The sequence below is a fragment of the Desmodus rotundus genome, chromosome 12, assembly GCF_022682495.2.
Source record: "Desmodus rotundus isolate HL8 chromosome 12, HLdesRot8A.1, whole genome shotgun sequence".
In the NCBI taxonomy this organism is placed as follows: Eukaryota; Metazoa; Chordata; class Mammalia; order Chiroptera; family Phyllostomidae; genus Desmodus; species Desmodus rotundus.
This window is the reverse complement of record NC_071398.1, coordinates 50,738,793-50,761,433: the sequence shown is the minus strand read 5'-3', so window position 1 is coordinate 50,761,433 and position 22,641 is coordinate 50,738,793. Positions and strand designations below refer to the sequence as shown.

At 42.5% G+C, this 22,641-nt stretch overlaps 1 protein-coding gene across 1 annotated transcript; it reads left to right on the top strand.

Moving 5' to 3' along the window:
- Positions 1-9,744: 9,744 nt before the first annotated feature.
- On the top strand, positions 9,745-22,177 carry ZIM2 (zinc finger imprinted 2). Its single transcript, XM_024570519.1, has 6 exons — positions 9,745-10,111; positions 11,748-11,851; positions 12,713-12,760; positions 16,359-16,485; positions 18,647-18,739; positions 21,219-22,177. Exons 1-6 carry the CDS (start codon positions 9,745-9,747, stop codon positions 22,175-22,177), a joined length of 1,698 nt encoding a protein of 565 aa, XP_024426287.1.
- Positions 22,178-22,641: the final 464 nt, after the last annotated feature.

The following is a 22,641-nucleotide window of genomic DNA, read 5'->3' as shown; positions in this document are numbered from 1 at the left end:
GCAGGTCCCAATGGTCTGCAACTACCATCCAATTGAACTGTGAGAGAGGGAATAAGAGTCCCGTCTCACCTCATACTTTGGGTCACAGTCCTCCTGGGTAAGAGGCACGGACCTCTCCAGGCAGTGAGTCTGACCTGGACCTGAAAGAATGCTACCTCCACCCAGCCCCCTAAATCCAGGGAGGGGGAAGAGGGGACCACTCAGACCAAACCTCTCAAAGGCCTTCTAGGGTTGACTGTTCTGCTGTGGGCTCTAGCCACTCTCCTCTTTTTTTTTTTACTTTTTCTTTTTAAAATATTTTATTGGTTATGCTATTACAGTTGTCCCAATTCTTCCTCCTTTGACCCCTCCATCCAGCCTGCCCCCCACTTCCATAGTCAATCCCCACACCATTGTCCATGGATCCTTCCTACATGTTCTCTGACTTATTCCTTCACCTTCTTTCAATCAGTTCCTGCCTCCCCTCTCCCTCTTACAGCTGTCAGTCTGTTCCACAATTCTATGCCTCTGGTTCTGCTTTGCTCATTAATTTCTTTTGTTCATTAGATTCCTCTTATAAGAAGGATTATATGGTATTTGTCTTTTACAGACTGGCTTGTTTCACTTAGCATAATAGTCTCCAGTTCCATCCCTGTTGTAGCAAAATGCAGGAAATACTTCTTTCTTTCTGCTGCATTGTATTCCATTGCATAGATGTACCAGATTTTTTTATCCACTCATCTACTGGTGGGCACTTAGGCACTGTCCTCTTTTAAACAAATCACATATGTCCCCATCTCTGGGCCTTACCACTAGCTGTTCTCTCTTCCCAGAATACATCTCCTTTACATATCAATATGTCTCCTCTGAAGATACAGTGTGTGTGTGTTTAAATATAAATAAAATTGATATCAGAGAGAGAGGAAGGGTGGGAAAGACAGAGAAACATTGATTGGTTGCCTTCCACACACACCTAACTGAGGATGGAATCTGCAACCTAGGTATGTGCCCTGACCAAGAATCAAACCTACAACATTTTTGTTGAACAGGATGACACCCCAACCAACTGAGCACCCTGGCCAATATATCTTATTTCTTGGGATCCTTCAGAGCTTTGCCCCAGTGTCCTCTTTTTAGTGCTACTCTCCTTGGTCACCCTAAAATTGCAATGCTCCCAAAACAGCTCCCACCTCCCTCCCACCACATGCCCCTGACTATTTAATTTTTCTCTGTAGTACTACTTTCCACCATATGATTCACTATTTACCTTACTTATTTTTTTATTGTCTCTCTTTTGCGTTAGCAAGGAAATGCCACGAGGTCAGGGGTTTATGTCTGTTTGGTCCCCTCCTGTATCCTCAGCACCTAGATTGGTGCCTGGCAACAGGTACTCAATGAATGTTAGTTAAAGAAGCAGTCAGGTGCTTCTGGATCAGGACTCAGACTCTGGATCCAGACTTCACTGGATCGGATACTAGCTTTGACACTGGCCAACTATGTTGCCTTGAGCATGTATTTTAAACCTCCTGACCTCAGTTTCCTCATTTGTAAAATGAGATTGTTTTCATGTTTCAAGGAAGAAATTCATGTAGCCTGGTTACTCTTCCATAAATGGCAGTTAATTTTGTTATTATTGCCACAGCTGCACCCTAGACACCACTGAATTAGTTTCCTTTAGGCTTGTTTGTTTTTATTGTTTCCAGTCTTTTAGAGAGATAATTGGCAAATAAAAATTGTATAGTAAGGATCTCTTACCCCTTTGCAACAGCATGGATGGACCTGGAGAGTATTATGCTAAGTGAAATAAACCAGTCAGAGAAAGACAAATACCATATGATCCCACTTATATGTGAAATCTAATGAACAAAATAGAAACGGGGGCATGGACACATGGAAAATCTGACAGATCGCAGAGGGGAGGAGAGAGGAGACTGGATAAAAGAAAGTGAAGAGATTAGCCAAAGAACATCTATGCATAGCCATGGACACAGACAACAGTGTGGGCAAGGCCAGGGGAAGGGGGTGGGAGCAGGGTGGAGGCAGGCAAAGCGGGAGAAAATGAGGGACATCTGTAATAGTGTCAACAATAAAGAAAATTGTATAGTAATTCTTGAAGTCAGGGAGTATCAGTCCTCCAACTTTGCTCTTCGGCTTCAATATTGTGTTGGCTATTCTGGGTCTTTTGCCTCTCCGCGTAAGCTTAGAATCAGTTTGTTGACATCCACAACATCAATGAGGTTTTCAAGATAATGTCAGCCTCATGAGTTCAGGGGTGCTTGGCTTCTCTGGGCCTGTGCTTCCATGTCTGTGCACTGCAGCCTGGCCAGGACTCATTCTGGGCCCTCTGGGGGGGAAGGCAGGGATCATTCTCAGCCCCTGATTACTTAGGTCTTCTGTCTCTCACCTGGGCTGAGCCCTTGTATGGTCAGGGACAGACCTGAGTTTGAGTCTCCTCCCAACCTCATCTGCCTGGGGCTATGGGCCATTTCTCTGAGCCTCAGTTTCCTCATCTAGGGAATGGGTTGATGGTGAGTATGGAACCCATCCAACATGCTTACATTCCCATCCCCACCACTCCACCACTTAGTACCAGTGTGCTTCCTGGGGGCAAACCAGTTAACTTTTCAGAGCCTCCATTTACTTGGTTGCTTAACACTTTCATGCCTCACTTTCATCATCTGTGAAGTGGTGATGATTATACTATCTACCTAAAAAAGGTTTTAGGGAGAGGTCATTACATTTGTGTTAAGGCTTAGAACAGGATTGACTTAGGGCAAATGTTCAAGAAATATTAACCATATGTTGTCATCATCACCATCACAATCATCATCATCATCATCAAGTGTAACACTTATTACACTGTCCCCCATATATATTGAGCCCTCAATAAATGTGCTTTAGCTAAATATAGTGGTTCCGGAACACAGGAAAAGATGTTCTATCTTGCTCATGAAAACAGAAATGTAAACTAGAACTACCCCGAGATACCATTTCTCAACCTTCTCTTTAGAAAGCTTGAAAAAACAGCACTGACTGGTGTGGCTCAGTTGGTTGTGCATCATCCCACAGAGCAAAAGCTTGCTGGTTCCATTCCCAGTCAGGGCATGTGCCTGGGTTGTAGGCTCGGTCCAAGCTGGGGCACGTGTGAGAGGCAGCAGGTGGATGCTTCTCTTTTAAATTGCAGTTTCTCTCCCTCTCTCCTTCCCTTCCCTCTCTCTAAAATTAGACAAATAAATAAATTTTTAAAAAGAAAACTTGAAAAAGCACAATATAACAGTCAGAACATGGGCACGCTCACACGGGTTGGAGGTGGCCTAAGATGCAACAGTGTCAGTGGAAAACAATGTAGAAATCTCCATCAAAACGACATGTGCATGTACCCTTTGCCTCGGCAATTTCACTTCAGGGGATTAATGAACTCAGCACTGGTTGTAGTAGCAAAGTACTGAAAATAACCCAACTGTCCAGCAATCAGGAACCAGTTAAATAGCTTAGGTCACAACCATACAGCAGCATCAAAAAAAACTATTCAAAAACTGTGAGCAAATTCTCTTTGTAGTGATATGGAAAGCTCTCTGAGATATACTTGTAAGAAAAAAGGAAATGAAGGCACAGAACAGTGTGTAAAGTGTGCCACCTTTTGTCTAAAAAAGGAAGGAAATGAGATGTGAGTATTTAAGCAAAGGTAAAATACATGTTATAACATTCGTACAAACATATAATTATATATAATTGTGAATATGTATTATAACAATGCATGTATTATGTAATTACATTTATGTTGCATTACATATCATAGTGTATACATAGATGTGGTATTATAGATTACATCACATCTTTAAATTTTTATACATTTATAAAACATTGTATTTTCTATTTTAAAATATATTCACTTGTATTACAGATGTACATAAGTACAGAATATATATTAAGTGTAGATATATGTACATAATAGATATCAATGATAATCACATATGTATGAATATGCGCATGTGTATAATATTCATACATGCATCTATATATTCTTATATGTGCATAAAGAAACTGTGAAAAGACACAAAATAATTACAGTGGTTACCTGTGTGCACATGAAATTAAAACCAATGAAAAAGCCAAAGGGAATTAGGCAGCACAAATATTTGGTGGGTGGTGTGCACACACACACACAGTAAGAGGAAGACTTCTCACTGAATAAACTTTATTTACCTAAAAAGTTTTCACTAGACTTATTGGGGAGAACACATTGGTTTTTATTATTTATTGATTTTAGAGAGACAAAGAGTGAGAAGAGTAAGAAAAACATCGATTTGTTGTTCCACTTATTTATGCATTCATTGGTTGAATCGTATATGTATCCTGACTTGGGATAGAACCCACAACCTTGACATATTGGGGCGCTCCAACCAACTGAGGCACGGGTCACAGCTTGGGGCAATCACTTTGCAAAGTATATAAAAGCCTACTCACTATGTTGTATACCAGAAAGTAATACTACATGCCAACTGTAATGGAAAAGTAAATTTTAAAAAGTTGAAACCATGTATTAACTATTCTCAAAGCATTTTAAGGAGAGAAGCCCGTGAGCGCCCAGTCCCTCCGGCTCCTCAACCCGTCCGGCTGGGCCTCGCGCGCCCCCTACCGGAAGACTCAGGGACCGGCCTGCATTTCGAGGCCGGGTGCTCCTGCCCCCACAGAGCACACGCTCAGACCCTGCACAGCGCATGCGCCACATGTTTGGGCGCGAAGTTTGAAGCCGAATGGCTCAGTCAGGCTAGGGCGTCCGGCGGACGAGGTGAGCGCGCGCGGACGTCCAGGTGGTTGTGTATGCGTCGCGCGGGCAGCGCGAGACTTAGACGTGATCGGAAGGGACGCGAGGGCGAGGAGCGAGCTCGCGGGCAAGCCCGGCCACCTTCAGGGCACGAAAAACCCAAGGCAGCGGGGCGCGGCGCGGGCCTTCCTGAGGGGGATGCCCTGGCGGGCGGGCGTCCACGCGGGACGATGAGGAACGACGGGGAGGGAGGGCCCCGCGCCAGCAGAGGGGCTGCCCCAGGTCGAATGTGGGGACTGAGGGGGACGATTGCGCCGCGCGACCTCTGCTCCCCTCAGGCCCCACCTCTGCTCCGAGGCCTGGGCTCCTCAGGTTCCCCGCTTGTGGTCCCCCCCTGACCAGACTCGGCCCTTCCGAGTCCAGCGCCGTCCTTCCGTCTGAGCAGTTCCGCCGTCCCTCCCCGTCTCACCCCCCATGCTCCCCTCCCCCGTCAGTCCTGCCCCACTCTGGCCCCGGCTCTCCTCTGCCCGCCCCTGCCCTGTATGCTCCTCTTATAAAAACCTACTGCCTACTTAAACTTTTTCCTTAAATGTATTTTTCAATTACAGCTACATGCAATATTGCTTTACTGTCGGGTGTACAGCAGCGATTAAGCATTTCCCTAACTTAGGAAGTGGTCACCCTTTAAGTCCAGTAGTCATCTTGTCCTGTGGTTTCTCTTGTCCGCTTTTCCCCTCGCTCTTCCGCCCTGTCCCTCCTGTTCAGCCTCCCCTGTCCCTCCCCCGGCCCTATTTCTTCTCTCTTAACCCTGTTCCTTCTCTTCTACCTGTCCCACCACTCCTCCGTGTGTCCTGCCCCTCTCTCATGTCCGTGGGCCCCTTCTTTGCCCTTCGTCCTCCTCCTGTACCTCAGTTGGTCCTTCTCTGTGTCTTTTCCCTCCCTTGGCCACACCCCTCCTGTCCTGGCCCCATCCCTCTTTCTTGCTCTTCCTCTTTCTCTCCCCCCACTCCTCTGCTTTGCCCCTGCTCTCTGCTCTGCCTTGCTTTGCTCTCTTCCTCTTGCTGAGATTCAAAAGATAAAAATGTAAAGGAAGCAGACAGTTAGGGATTTATGGAAAAGAGATGTGGAGGGGTGCTGACGGTGCCCTCAGAGGAGACAGGGCCATGAACTTCCTTTCTGGAAGGTTGTTGACTGGTCAGGGTCATACTTTCCCTCTCTGGGCCAGAAAAAATTGTGACTCCCTACTCTGACCTTGGACCTGACTAGTCTAGGGAGGCAGGTTGGCAAGATTTCAAAGTTATTTACACTTTCCTGTCTCAGGATTCTTCCCTGGAGGCTAACAGACCTAGAAACTCAATTCTAAAGGGTACCATTATCTTAAGAAGGGAGGGATAGCAAATTTATGAATGATAGTGGCAGGAGAGTTTTTAGAAAAAAATGTTCTCTTTTCACACCCTACCACAGACTAGATTCCAGTACATAATTAAAGTGAAATGTTCTAATAAGGCAATAAAAATATAATTGAATATTTAATGGGTCTCTGAATGGAGGGGGGTAAATTGTACCTTGAAACTTTTAAATTGTACAAAGACTTAAGAGAAGGGTGTTGCATGGTTGCAATTTTTTAAAGCAAATAGGACAAGAAATACTCTTTATTTGTAAGAGCCTTTACCAATCAGTAACTGTAACACCTTAGTGGGAAAAGGGTAGGAGCAATTTATAATTGGCCAGTAAAATACTGAGAATCTCAAAACAGCAACAGCAGAGCATTAAACTAAGCTTGAGGCCTTTCTGAGCATAGAGTCTGTGTGACTGCACTTCACACACCAATGAAGCTGACCCCATTAACCTGCAAGGTGGGTGTATAGTCTTATATATTGAGATTGGAAGAGGAAATTGGTGGAAGCCTTTGGGAAGAAAATTTGGCATATTCTTTTAAGAAATGTTTGAAACAACAAGCAGTAGAACCAGACCTGCAGACTTCAAATATTGAAATTATTAGAAATAGAATACAAAATAAGTGCATTTGGTCTAAAGAATGTGAAGCTGTATTTGAAGAGATTTTTTCAGGAAAAACAGACTACCAAAAAGTATTAGCCTGATTAGATAAAGAACCAAATAAAACTTGTAGAAATGAAAAATGGAGCCACTGAAATTTAATATATATAGCTATAGAAAGAATTAGTGAACTGGAAAGCAATATGAATAAATTATACACATTGCAGTGTGAAAAAATATGGCAAATTATTAAATAGAAGCATGGAGACAGAAGAGAATATGGATATCTATGAAAGCTCCATAGTGTGATAAGAAAGAAAATGGGAAAAGACACATAATTTGCTGAGAATAAATGTCAACCTACAATAATATATCTAGTAAAATTGTCTTTCAAAATAAGGGCACATATACATATATCGAATGATTACATTGCACACCTTAAACTAATATGTCAATTATACCTCGAATTAAAAAAAAAATTTTTAAAGGAAATTTTAAAAATGTTTATACCCTTTGTCTAGATAATTTCACTTTGAGGGATCTATCCTGGAAGGGAAGTATCAGGGGTGTGGACAAATACACATTTTGTTTCAGTGATGTTCACTGCTTTATAATTTATAATACTGAAGAACAAAAATGCCTTCAAACAGAAATGGTTAAATTATGTCATAGAAATAACAGGTATATGTTTCAGTGGGGAGTAAAAAAGAAAAAAAATGTTCCCCCAAATGGCAATTTTGTTTGTGGTTTCAAAGAATGAATGTAGCTTTTATAGAATACTAAAATATTTTTTATTTGAAAAAATGAAGGTAGAAGAAATTAAGGTTCATTGTAGAACTTATGAAATTAGAAGATAGTTTTAAGGGAGGGTACAAAATCCTTTGTAAAACTCCCTTATAAACTCACTGCTCATACATAAAACCCCGGTGCAGTATTTTGGTTTACTTTTCAGTGTCTTTTCCTGTGGTTCTATGTACAAGTTTGTTTCCTGCTTTTTTCACTTACTACTATAACCTAGATGTTTCCCCACAACTATAACAGCCGAATTTTTTAGTGAAATATACACACAGAAAAGGTTACAAATCCTAAATATAGAACTCAGTTTTCACTAAGTGAACATACTGCCTCTATGTCATGAGCTCGTAGATTAAGAATTAAAAATTACTAGTTTTTCAGAAGCCCCTTATGCTCTCTCCTCCCAGGCATTACCACTGCTGTCCCCAGTCCCAGCAGTAAACTATTTTGACTTCTAACACTTTAGACTCGTTTTTGCCTGTTTTTGACCATTACATAAATGGAATCATTGAATGTGGCCTTTTTTTTTAAGCTTGGTTTCTTTAACTCAATAGCAGCATACATCCATGTTCTCAATTGTTTTGAGTTCCAGTGCTTGCATGTCATTCTACTGTGGTTCTGTCTCTTCTCAAACACTTACTATTGTCTGATATTTTTCATTTTGAACATTCTGGAGGGTGTGTAGTGATATCTCCTTGGGGTTTTAATTCATATTTCTCTGATAACTAATGAAGTTGAGCCCTGTTTAATATGTCTATTGGCCATTTAGCTATCTCCTTTTGTGCAGTACCTGCTCAAATCTTTTAACCTTTTTGATCTTATTTTGTCTGGTTTTTTCTCACTGATTTGCATGTACTTTATATATTTTGCATATGAATCCAGTCCTTTGTAGGATGTATGTGTGGTAAGGATCTTTCCTTATCCTGTATAATAATAATACATAGTTGTTTTATTATATTTTTTCTGGTTTCTTATTTTTATTTTTTATTTTTTAATCATGTTTATTAATATTTGAATACAGTTGTCTCCATTTTCCCACCACCACTTTCCCCCACCCCACCCTCAATTCTACCCCCCTTTGGCTTTGCCCATGGGTCTTTTATACATATTCTTTGATGACCCTTTCCCTTCTTTCCCCCATTATTTCCCTCTCCCCTCCCCTCTTATTACTGTCAGTTTGTTCTTAATTTCAATGTCTTTGGTTATAGTTTGCTTGCTTGTTTGTTCTGTTAATTAGGTTCCACTGATAGGTGAGATCATATGGTATTTGTCTTTTACCACCTGACTTACTTCACTTAGCATAATGCTCTCAAGTTCCATCCATGCTGTTACAAAGGGTAGGAGCTCCTTCTTTCTTTCTGCTGCATAGTATTCCATTGTGTAAATGTACCACAGTTTTTTGACCCGCTCATTTCCTGATGGTCACCTGGGCTGCTTCCAGCACTTGGCTATTGTAAATTGTGCTGCTATAAACATTGGGGTGCATATGTTCTTTTGAATTAGTGTTTCAGGATTCTCAGGGTATAATCCCAGCAGTGGAATTGCTGGGTCAAAAGGCAATTCCATTTTTAGTTTTTTGAGGAAATTCCATACTGTTTTCCACAGTGGGTACACCAGTCTGCATTCCCAACAATGCACTAGGGTTCCCTTTTCTCCACAACCTTGCCAGCACTTATTTGTTGATTTGTTTATGATGGCCATTCTGATCGGTGTGAAGTGGTATCTCATTGTGGTTTTAATTTGCATCTCTCTAATGGCTGGTGATGCTGTGCATCCTTTCATAATACATAGTTGTTTTAAATTATATTTTGAAATGAAATTCTTCTGTGGCTCATCAAATTAGTTCAGTTCATTGTGGTTTGGGATTCAAGACTTTTTTTCTACAATGCCCTTTCTGAAATGTTTTGAGCCTGTGTTTGTGGGTTTTCTAGACCTGGGAATGGGACTGAGGCAACATGATATCTGTAGATGTGCAAATCTCTGTATATAGGGGTTGTGTGAAATGAACTAACTCCCTTTGCTTCAAATCACCTGCACCCCACTGTTCAGTCCTAACTATGCAGGCCATTTGTCTCTCTATGTAATTTCTGCAGGTCCTGAGGTTCTGTATCCTTTCTTCATCTGATACAAATCTTCCAAAACAGTGTTCTGGAGCAGCCTGCCTTTTCAAGTATCTCCATTCTGCAAAGGGCCAAGCTGTAAAGATGTCACACATGACACGGGGTTTGGATATCTTGAAGAAACCTCAGCTCTTTTATATGCATAATCCAGAAACCATTCCCATAAGAAACCCAGCGGTTCTGAAAATTTCTCATGAAAAGTTTAGGCATTTTCAGGCCCTGTCAGTGACTGGGCCTCAAAAAGCTGTGAGCCAAATCTGGGAGCTCTGTTGTCAGTGGTTGCAGCCAGAGATTCACACCAAGGAGCAAATGATGGAGCTACTGGTGCTGGAGCAGTTTCTGAACACCCTGCCAGATGAGGTTCAGATATGGGTGAGATCCAAACGACCCAAGAACAGCAAGGAGGCAGGAACCCTAGTGGCAAATTTGATCCGAGCATGTGAGGAGGAAGGTAAGAGAGGAGGGAAGCCACTAGTCATTTAATTTATTGAACATCTGCTGTGTGCCTGGTGTGTAATGGGAGCTGAATAAAAATGTGTTGGATGAGTGAAAGGATGAATTTTATAATCATTTCTAATCTGCCTCGAGCAACATGGAAGAAATTTTTGGGTTTGGATTTTGCTTTTAATATTTGTTATTTCTCTGAGAGTACCCCTTTCTCCAGCTTTGTCCTCCTTTCCCCACATTTCTTATCCAGCCTAAGCTTTAGTGTCACCACAAAACAGAACAACACACCCCGCTAAAAAATACAGGGCATAAAATGTGGGAAACACAAGGCCTAGAAGTTTAATCTCTGCTAAAATTTGACTGATGTCTTGGAAACTCAAGTTACTAGATTAGAACTAAGGGCATTTGAATAGTGAGAAAAGAATGCCATTTACTCCTCACAGTCATTTGAATAAGATTGATACTAATTAAAATTATTTGGGGATATATGTAGATATATATTGCTTACATTATACATATATAATATATACATGTATATATACATAAATAATTATAATATAACAATATATAATATGTAACTTATATTAATTATATATGTATGAGAGAGAGAGAGGCAAGGGAACAATAAATATGAATTTAAGACCATAGCTATCTCTGGAGATAAGGCTGGGGTGTGGAAGGAAAAAGTACTTGGATAGATATAAGTTAATTGGAAATGTTCTCGTTTTGGGTTTGGGTAGTGGATTCATAGGCCTTATAGTTAAAAATATAAGTGAATAAATTTAAAATAAATATGACAGTCAACACTGATGTCATATCATAAAATAAAGGATTATGATTAATCCAGTTCTGTGCATTTGCATTCTCATAAAAGAATTTTGAAGATACCGATAGTGAACTATAGGTATTACTCTTGTTCTATAGACAAGGAGACATCACAAAGAAGTTGAGTAACTTGTTCCAAGATTAGTAATTGGCAGGATTCCAGCAGGCTCCTGCGACTGTACTTTTAATCACAGTGTTATACTGCCTCTGGTGGACATAGGGAATATTGTCCAAGAGGGTGAAAAATTGGTGGAAGGCCTGTGCTATTGATGGAGCTGAATTCTTGGGAAAGGGAAGAGAGCTCCCTGGGATAGGAGAAACAGCAGATTAATGCAAGGTGCACTTGGAAAGACAATATAGGCAAGGAAGACCTTCAAAGTTTAGGTTTCTGCAAGAAAGTTTGTGACTGCCTTCTAGATCAGTGAATTAAAAAGATGTAGAGAAAGCTTAATAAGACCCGCCATTTTGTTTCATGCCTATGAACATTTGTAATGTTTAATCCTTACAAGAGGCTTTAGAAGTATTTATATTCTACAGTTGAGAAACAAGTTCCCTGGTGATTCTGAGTGTACAGTGAGACTGGGAACCGCTGACATAGAGGAAACTTCCACTTTATTTGGAAGGCACGGGGAAACCATCCAGGGGGTTAAAGCTGGGAAATAATTTCTATGGTCTTTCTGTCATCATAGGAAGTCCAGGACTGCCACTGACTCCCATAGCAGGATAGGGTGCTGTGGGAGTGGTAGGCCTCTCTCTCGGTCTGTGGGTGCTGCCAGACTGGACTCAATTCTGTGGTCATTCCTTTTTCCTTCTAGATTTCCCTGATAAGAACTCTGTCCTTGTGGAAGAGAGGGACACCAAAGAACCAAAAAAGGAAGACACAAACATATCTAACACTTTGCCATCCATTGGAACCCAGGTGAGTCAGGCTTTCTTGCAACCTGGTTCTGTAATATGAGGATCTTGCCTTTCTGACTTCTGAGCCTTCCTTATCTAATTGAACCACATCATTTTCTTTAAGTTTTCATGTAAATATCATATCACTGTGCCTTTCCCAGGCTACCCTATGTAAAATCTTCTGATTCCTGTATGCCTCTTTGTGGCTTTATTTTTCTCTGTTGTACTTACCACTATCCCCCATACTATATTGTTAACATTTTTCCCATCTTACCACTTGAATTAATTTTTTGTTTGTTTAGTATTTTATCTTTACTGTTGGCTTATTCAAATCAACCCTTGTGGTTTGCACTATTATTATGCTCATGTTTACATATGAAACAAATGGCAGCTACTACAGGCATGTAATACTGATGTGAGGTTTTCTTTTTTTCAAAAATGCACTCCTTAATGTTATTGTTCAATCACATTTAAAAAAAAAAATCCTCATCCAAAGACATGTTTATTGATTTTAGAGAGAGGAAGGGAGAGAGAGAAACATTGATTGGTTGCCTCCCATACATGCCCCAACCAGGGTCTGAACCCACAATGTAGATATGGGCCCTGACTGGGGATTAAACCTGCAACCTTTTGGTGTTCAGGATGACACTCCAGTCAACTCAGCTACCCAGCCAGGGATTGTTCAATCACATTTTGAAACCTCAAAGACAATTAATGAAATTAATACATTGCTATTCCTTTAGAACCAGAAATAATTCGTGGGGGGTGGTGATTAGGGAAAAAGTTTTGTAAGAATGATCCCTGAAGGAGAGATATGGAAAAAAAGGGAGAGAATCACTGTTCCAGGGGACATGCTCCTAAGAATAACCCTCTATTCCTATAGTGTCCATTTCAGGGATCCGAAGTGGAGATGCCCACAGGAGCCGCTGAGGTAATATAAACAAGGAATTTATAAATGGGTGGATTATAACAAACTGGGGAGTGCCTGCCCCACCAAAGGGCAGCTGTAATTCAGCTTCAGCTGATGGTGCCATGTGAGTGTGGGTGGGCCCAGTTCTTAAACCCCAGTTAATATGAAATCTACAATTTTTTTGTGTGGTGGTAGCTAATACGAATTCTTTTTACTTTATTTTTATTATTTAAACTATAAACAATGTCCCCCTTTTTTCCCCCTTTGCCTACCTCCACCAAGTCCCTACCCCCCTTCCCTCAGGCCATCTCCTCACTGTTTGTGTCTATGGGTCATGCATATATGTTCTTTGGCTAATCCCTTTACTTCATTCATGAGGTCCCCCCTTCTGCCTCCCCTCTGACAGCTGTTAATCTGTTCCATGTATACATGCCTCTGGTTCTATTTTGTTCATCAGTTTATTTTGTTAATTAGATTCCACATATAAGTGAGATCATATGGTATTTGTCTTTAGGCTAATACAAATTTTTTAAAAAGATTTAAAAACTCACGTAAGCCAAATGAACCCTCAGTAGGAGCTGGGCAGCCAGTGCAGGATCTCTAGTGTAAATCAGATGTTCATTGATTTGCATAATGTTTCCCTGAAAACACAAATGATGATTAATAAAATGGGTATCACAATCTTATGTAATCTTTTAATATCTGCTTTTCTTTTTTATATATATATTTATTGATTATGCTATTACAGTTGTCCCATTTCCCCCCCTTCACTCAACTCCATCCTGCCCACTCCCTCCCTCCCACATTCCCCCCCTATAGTTCATGTCCATGGGTCATACTTATAAGTTCTTTGGTTTCTACATTTCCTACACTATTCTTACCCTCCCCCTGTCTATTTTCCACCTATCATTTATGCTATTTATTCTCTGTACCTTTCCCCCCTCTCTCCTCCTCCCAATCCCCTATTGATAACCCTCCATGTGATCTCCATTTCTGTGATTCTGTTCCTGTTCTAGTTGTTTGCTTAGTTTTCTTTTGTTTTGGTTTTAGGTGTGGTTGTTAATAACTCTGAGTTTGCTGTCATTTTTACTGTTCATGTTTTTTATCTTCTTTTTCTTAGATAAGTCCCTTTAACATTTCATATAATAATGGCTTGGTGATGATGAACTCCTTTAACTTGACCTTATCTGAGAAGCACTTTATCTTCCCTTTCATTCTAAATGATAGCCTTGCTGGATACAGTAATCTTGGATGTAGGCCCTTGCCTTTCATGACTTGGAATACTTCTTTCCAGCTCCTTCTTGCCTGTAAGGTCTCTTTTGAGAAATCAGCTGACAGTCTTATGGGAACCCCTTTGTAGGTAACTGTGTCCTTTTCTCTTGCTGCTTCTAAGATTCTCTCCTTCTGTTTCATCTTGGCTAATGTAATTATGATGTGCCTTGGTGTGTTCCTCCTTGGGTCCAGCTTCTTTGGGACTCTCTGAGCTTCCTGGACTTCCTGGAAGTCTATTTCCTTTGCCAGACTGGGGAAGTCCTCCTTCATTATTTGTTCAAATAAGTTTTCAATTTTTTGTTCTTCCTCTTCTCCTTCTGGCCCCCCTATGATTCGGATGTTGGAACGTTTCAAGTTGTCCTGGAGGTTCCTAAGCCTCTCCTCATTTTTTTGAATTCTTGTTGCTTCATTCTTTTCTGGTTGGATGTTTCTTTCTTCCTTCTGGTCCACACCATTGATTTTAGTCCCAATTTCCTTCGCATCACTATTGGTTCCCTGTACATTTTCCTTTGTTTCTCTTAGCATAGCCTTCATTTTTTCATCTAGTTTTCGACCAAATTCAACCAATTCTGTGAGCGTCTTAATAACCAGTGTTTTGAACTGTGCATCTGATAGGTTGGCTATCTCTTCCTCACTTAGTTGTATTTTTTCTGGAGCTTTGAAGTGTTCTGTCATTTGGGCCTTTTTTTTTTTTTTTTTTGGTCTTGTCACGTTACTTAAAGGGGCGGAGCTTTAGGTGTTCCCCGGGGCGGGGTAACGCTGGTCTATACGTTGGTCCCTGTGCTGTGATGCTGTATGTGGGGGAGGGGCCGAGAGGGAACAATGGTGCTTGCTCCACTCTCCACCGGATTTTAGTCACTCCCTGTGCTACCCACAATGAAATTGGGCCCCTCTGGTGCTGGTTCCCGAGTGGGTGGGCTTGTGCACACTCTAGGCCCCTGTGGGTCTCTCCAACGACCTCTCCTGTGAGGCTGGGAGTTTCTCCTGCTGCCGCCCCAATCCCCACGGGTGTTTTCACTCAGAGGTTTGAGGCTTTATTTCCCCGCGCTGGAGCCCTGGGTTGCGTGGTCTGCTTCACTCCCCGCCGTTCCTCCCGGTTTATCTGTGCGCGAATGTGGGGCCGCAGGGTCTGCTAGTGGTCAGACTGCCTGCCCCTTTCGTCCCACACTCCTCCAGTCTCGGTCCCGCCATGGCAACTCGAGTCCTTTCCGCCCCGGTGCCCATCTCCGCCCCTCCTACCGGTCTGGATGTATGTTTATTTTTTATCTACTTGGTGTCGGACTTCCTTACCGTTCAATTTTCTGTCAGTTCTGGTTGTGCGAGGAGGCGCAGTGTGTCTACCTAAGCTGCCATCTTGGTTCTCCTAATATCTGCTTTTCAAATTCAATCTTAGGTTACTCAGATTATTGTGTGGAACTGTAGTTAATTAGTTTGTAATCCTGGAATATTATTCTGTTATGTGACTAATATTAAAATATATTTATCTCTTCTATAAATGGATGTTTGGGTTGTTTCCAAGTTTTGGATGTTACAAATAGCATTGTTTTAAACATATCTGTCTCTAAGTACACATGAGTGAGTATACCTAGGAATAGAATTTCTGGGTCCAAAGTGGCTTACCAGTTTTCATTTCCCTTAGCATCTTGTTTTTTAATTTTTAAATTTTTTTTTAATTTATTGATTTGAGAGAGAGAGAGAAACATTGATATGTTGTTCCACTTATTTATGCATTTATTGGTGGATTCTTGTATGCGCCCTGACCCAGAATCAAACCCGCAACCTTGGTGTATCAGGAGGACACTCTAACCACCTGGCCAGGGCTCCCTTAGCATCTGATAAGGAGTCCTGGGGGTCCATGTTCTAGATACTTGGTATTGTCAGACTTCTTAATTTCTGTCAGTTGAGTGAGTATAAAATGGTACTTTGTTATTTTGATTTGCATTTCCCTTCCCTTATTAATAAGATTGAATATCCCTTCATATTTATGAACTTTTTGTGTTTTATGGATCAGTCACTGTGACTTAACCTAACCCACACTTATAAGCTTAAAGAACCAGAGCCAGAATTTCCACTCAGCTCTCTCTGATTCCTGAGGCTGGTTCCTCCAAGCCAAATTTGTAGTAACTGGCCACAGGAACTGTCTTAAAAATGTTCTCCCTTCTCTCAGCTACAAGATAAAGGTACATTGCCAGGTCCATGTAACCTCCAGATTAGAACCCTTGGACTAGAAGCTTTCTGCTGGTCTGAATGTCAGCTTCACGTTCAGTTGTCTCTCACCAGGCTCCATCCCCACTTGATGGGATAATTCCTGGATTCTGAGCATTTGTGATTGTTTTTGTTGTTTTAGGAGTTGGTGACTTTCCAGGATGTGTTTGTGGACTTCAGCCTGGAGGAACTGACCACTCTTAATGCTGCTCAGAGGAAACTCCACCGGGAGGTGACACTGGAGAATTACCAGAACCTGGTCTCCGTAGGTGAGTCTGCCTTGTCCATGGTACTAGGGCACAGTTCTCAACTCTTTTATGTCCTCCCATGAGTCACAGTGGTTCACCATGTCAGTGAGTTTCAACCCAGATCAGAGGTCTGTCCAGATAGTATCCGGCCATGTAATATGAAAAACAGATACATTTATTGAAGAAGATACAAGAAACATTGTACATAGGACAATGACCCCTCAGTCCCCTGCAAAGTAGGCACCTTGGGACCTCACACAGTTCCAATCACCATCAGCTGCCCCATCATATTTTCCTAAATCTCATTGATGGTCTGAAGTCTCTTCCCTTTCAAAGCTGATTTTAGTTTTGGGAAAAGCCAGAAGTCGCAGGGTGCCAAATGTAGGCTGTAGGGGGGGGGATGAGTCGCATGGGTGATTTGATGTTTCACCAAAAAACTCTGTAGGAGACATGAGGCGTGAGCAGGCACATTGTTGTAATGAAGCTGTTAGTCACCAGTAACCCATAGCCGTGGCCTTCTGAGTCATCTGAATAGTTTCTGCAGAGGAATGTTCAAGCTTAATGCAAAATTTGATGTGGATCCATTGCTGTACTCGCTCAGCATTTTGAATGAGATAGCCACACAGTACACACACTCAACAGCACATAGTACACACGTTCATTCAATGGTGTCTACTGCTCCCACCGACTAGTACAGTGAAGTCGTCATTGTTCAGGCATGCATATTCTAGTCCACTATCCTTGGCTGCCAGGGCCCACAGTGATGTTTTTAGAATGCATGAAGGAATTGCTGAAAATTCCAGGAGATCCAAATGCTTCTACTGGCCTTGATGTGAAAGAGTCAGAGGTTGCCAGTCTCCTTCCATGTCCAGAGGCAAGGTTGTTTACCTCTCCCCACAAGCTGAATGTTTTTGTTGCCAGGGCCAGGATCCTCCTCTTTTCAGGGGCTGGGGGGTGGGGGCCAGTCTGAGTTCTCCTGAAAAACAAAATCAAGTCCAGACACCATTCCACTGACAGTAGGATGGTGCTCTTATCCTTGCGAAGTCAGTGACCTATGTGGGGAGAGAGAAGTGCCTTCCCTCACTCCTGGCACCAGTGTGTGTAATTTGAACTTTTATTGGTCACAAAGAAGGCACGATGGAGTGCCTTTTCTCAGTTACCACACTTATGACTTAACATAGACAGAATAAATCAGTTTTTATCTATAGCCCTCATGCAGTGACCTGGAGCCATCTCTGGCTTCTTGTATCACTAAAAGTTCGGGGTTAGTAGAGACCTTATGTATTTCCCAGGACATTGCCTTCCTAAGTGTGGTGTCAGTACGGTGGGTTATAGCGAAGATTGTTTTAGGTGGTACATGGACAGCATGAAGTAATCCTTCAGTCAGTTGTGAGAGACTCCTCTTGGACCATCTTCCAGGTCACAGACATCTCATTGTGTCCTCACATGCTGGAAGGGACTAGGGAGCCCTCTGAGGCCTCTTATAAGAGCACTAATCTCATTCATGAAGGCTTCACTGTCACAACCTAAGAACCTCCTGAAGGCTCCATCTCCCAATACTAGCACATTGCGGGTTAGGAGTTCAACATAAGAAGTTTGGTGGGCAAGGGAAAGGGCACCAACATTTGGACCATAGTAGGTGGTATGCAAATGGTGGGAGTTCGGAGAAACACAGAACTTGGTCGGGGGACAGGATTGGAAGAAGTGTTATACAACTCAGGGAATGAAGGTTATTATAGGAAGAAAAGAACCTTATGTTGTTCCCTTTTGAACAGCTCCAATATCAGATCCCTGTGCTGAAGTAAAGAGCTGGCACACTGCCTTCAAGCCCCCTTTTGAGTTTTTACTCTAGACCAGAGTTTGTCCACCTTGGCACTGTTTACATTTGGGCCAGGTCATTCTGTGTTGTGGGGGCATCCTGTGCACTGCAGGACATCGAGTGGAGTCCCTGGCCTCTACCTACTAGCTGCCAGGAGCATCCCCTCACTCCCCCAAAGTTGTGACAATGAAAATGTCTCCAAACATTGCCAAATGACTCCTGGGGACACACTTGTTAGAAACAGGCTTCATTTTTACCTCTGAATTTGCACCTTCCTTACCATGACAGCCTTTAGAGCCCAGGCTGGGAAGTGCTATAGGTTTAGGACAGAACCCCCAAGTCACTTGTCTTTTTCTTACACAGGGTACCAGTTCTCTAAGCCTGATATCATTTCACAGCTGGAGGAGGAGGAGTCACGTGTGATGCAGGAAGAAAGTGCTACAGAGACAGGTCAAGGTGAGTAAGGTGGGGTAAGCCTGTGGAAACTGAAATCATGGGACGACAACACCCCCAGTCAGTCAAGGGAAGGGCCTAGAGCTGTTAATGAGGGAACATTCTTCAAAGTCCACTCAGATCAGGGAGAAGGCTGTTAGTAGCTCTCACCTCCAGAGGCGTCACTACCTTGTGTTTGCTCAGTACTTCCTTTCCTCCAGTTTCTGAAACTCATCTCTTTCTGCAGCACGACTTCTACCCTGCCCAGCTCCAGGGATATCAGTTTCCATTTTCTCTAGTGCCCCAAGCCCTCCATTCATCCATGCCTTTGCTCTTGCAGCTAGAAATCATAGGTCTTTCCTCTTTAACTGAGACTAGCCAGAAGCTATGGTGTGATGCCGCTGCTTCCAGCTCCTCAAACTTGTTGAACCCTCAGGCTCCCTCCCCCTTCCCTCCTTCACCCCACAACCTGGTTTCCATCTCCTACCTCTACCATCTCTCTCTCTCTCCCTCCCTCTCACTCACTGTACAACTTCCCCTAAAGGTCTCTAATGTGGACAAGAACCTTCTAGACTACCTTCTCCAAACTCTATGGCTGCAGGGTGATAACATTTACCATTTTTATGAAATCCTCTCCTTTGAGTTGGGTCCTCATGTGTGTCAGCCAGGATCAAGGTTGTCCTTCAGTTGCTGTTAACAGAAAACTACACCCGAACTGGCATGAATGGAGAGATTGTTAGCTTCAATGCTGGCCCCTTCAGGGATGGTTGGCTTTAGAGGCTCTGTGATGTTATCAGACATAGTTTCATTTTCTGTTTTCACTCTGCCAACAAATCCTAGATGTACTTTTTGTTCCCACCCAAAGAGAGGATGAGAGAGAGCAGGTGTCCAAGAAGCCTTCTAAAGAGTGGGGAAGCTTTTTTCCTAAAGCTATTGATACACCCTCCTCTTTCTCAGTGTTCCATGTTGGGCCACATCCCACTCCTGAACCTGTAGCTGTGCCTGGTGTAGTGCTAGCTAACACAACACTCCTGCCTTTTCCTGGGTGGGCGGAGAAGTGGGCACCCAAACAAAAATTTAGGAATGACCAAGGAGACTCCTCTACCTGCCTCTCTGTTTCGTTCATTGTCTTCTTGTCTTTTCTCTAATTTGTTCATTCCTTCTTTGATTCTTTCAGTCATTGCACAGATATTTATTGAGCCTCTGTGGTGGGCCAGGCCCTGTCCTAGGTTGTATGGATGCAGTAACAGACAAGGCAGACTGTGGGGCTGATGGTCTAATGGGGGTGATCGGTTATGGGTAAAGAGACAAATAATAGATGAGTGTACAGTAGACAGAGTGACCTGGGAGTCTGTTTACAATGGGAGAGTCAAGAACAAACACACTGAGCAAGATGTGAATGAGACAGGGCGGGGGCAGGTAGTAATTTGAGGAAGAGTGTTACAGGCAGGGGGAATAGCATATACAGAGACCCTGAGTTTAGAATGAGCTTGGGTGTTCTAGAAACAGGAAGAAGAGTGATATGGTCTGGGTTAAGAGGAGGGGATAAGAGATGAGGTCGCAGAAATATTCACGGGGCCAGCCCATGAAGGGATATATTAAGGTATGTGGATCTTGTTCCAAGTGAGATGTGAAAAAGGTATTGAAAGTTTTGAGCTGGGAATGAGGAAATATTATTGACACCTTGGAACTGTGGCAGCCACTAGCCACACATGGCTACTTAAATTTACACTAATCAGAATTACATAAAATATAAAATTCCTCACAAGTACCAGCTACATTTCAAGTGTTCATTAGCTATGTGTAGCCAGTCGCTGCTATATCAGACAGCAAAATATAGTCCATTTACATTATCCCAGAGCATTCTGTTGGGCAGCTCTCTTCTAGAAAGATCTTTCTGGCTGATCTGTGGAAAATGGGCTTTAGAAAGACCAGAAGAGGAACCAGTAGGGAGGCTGCTGAAGTTGGCCAGGCTGAAGTTGACGGAGGCTGGAGCTGTGGTCATAGGGTGCTCAGGATTGCGGTATATTCTCTGAAAGGGGACCAGCAGAACATGCTGGAACATTGGTCCTACAGCAGGGCAAGGAAACAGAGGCGTCAGTGAGGGCTTCTTAAAGACCATTTTTAAAAATTGAATCCACTGTGTTGGGTCATTACCCACTTCTGATGACTTCCTAGTCTGTTTTCTTAGTCTGCTCACATATTTTGAGTGTCTGCTGGGAGGCAACCACTGTGTTCATTATTGTGTCTTCTAATCTACAATCCTATACTTGATTTTCTTGGCTTCAGTTTCTTTCCTACCTAGGGAGTTGCCTTTCTAAAGCACAAACTTTTGGCCAGCTTCTTACTTTCCTAAAAGAAAATACAAACTTTTAGCAAAACATTTAAATCCTTCCCAATTGCCATAAGATCTGTCCTGTTATTTTTGGTCCCTTTCTTCTGTTTCTACTATAATGATGTACCTATGTGAGTTAGAGTAGAGAACCTTCTACATTTCTTTTAGATTGGGAAAGAGGACCTGAAACCAAAGATCTAACTCCAGAGCAAAGCCAGCCTGTAGAAAAATCATCCTTGGAGGCAGGAATGCAGGATTTGGAAATAGGTAACTGCTGGCAGGTAGGACACACAGGAGAGTCTTCCCCTGCTGATCCATTGGATTTGTGTCAGGTCAACAAAGAGAAACCTATAAGCCCTGGAACAGTGAGTGAGCCCAAGACCCTTGCTCAAGAAACAAGCCTTGACAGAGATGACTGTGAGAGAAGTTCACATCTTACTAAACAATCAGCAGGCCCTCCAGGAGCGGATCCCCAGGAATGCACTGATCCTGGGACTTGCACCAGTCCACTACCAGTGGTCAACAAACCTTTCCTCCAAGAGCCCAGAATCAACAGATGTGAATTTTGCAAGAGAACCTTTAGTACCCAAATGGCCCACAAGAAACATGAGTGGATCCATACTGGCAAGAAACCCTCTGAAGGTAAACAATGTAGAGAAGTCCTCTACCTCATGCCATACCCCACCAGAAGTCCGGGAGCTCATTCCAGTGACAAGTCCCCTGGAAAGTCCTTCATTCAGCGTGCTCGTATCTGTGGCCTTGTGAGAATCCACAGTCAGGGGGACTACTATGAATGTTGCCAGTGCGGCAAAGCTTTTATCCAGAATGAGCATCTTTTTCAGCATCTCCAAGACCACGAAGCAGCAAAAGTCCTTCCACCTGGGTTGCCCTGCAAAAAGACATATTTAATTCGCTATCAGAGGAAACATGACTATGTTGGAGAGAGAGCCCATCAGTGTTGCGACTGTAGCAGAACCTTCCATCGGAGTTCACAACTCATTCAACACTATCGGGTTCATGCACAAGAGAGGCCCTTCCAGTGTCAGCTTTGTGGGAAATGTTTCAGCCGACCCTCACAACTCACTCAACATTATCAACTCCATTCTCAAGAGAAACCCGGTGAGTGAAATTGCTAATGAGAAACCTTCAGAGAACATTCTCAGCATTTCTGGCTTCATCCTGGAAAAAGACCATCTGTATGCTCTGAATGTGAGAATGCTTTCCACCAGCCCTTATACTTTGTAAACAACTTGAAAATTCATCATTGTGTGGTCAAAAAACAGGGGATGGTTGCAAGAATGTATAACAATCTTCTTGCAAAAGGAAGTTTAACACATGCATCAGTAGTCACATAGGCCAAAAACCTCACAAAGAATATTTTTGTTACATAGGGAAGAATCTAAGAGAGTTCATCCTTCTTTGGTGGTATTCATAGACCAGAGAACCTTGATTTTGACATCCTGACACAAAAAAAAACTTGTGACCAGCAGTTGGGCTCCAGACAGGTGATCTGTTGCCTGAGCTTTTATAGAAGTGTTTACATACAACATTTTCACCACATGGGATGTGTCAGAACAGGGCATGGTGAAAA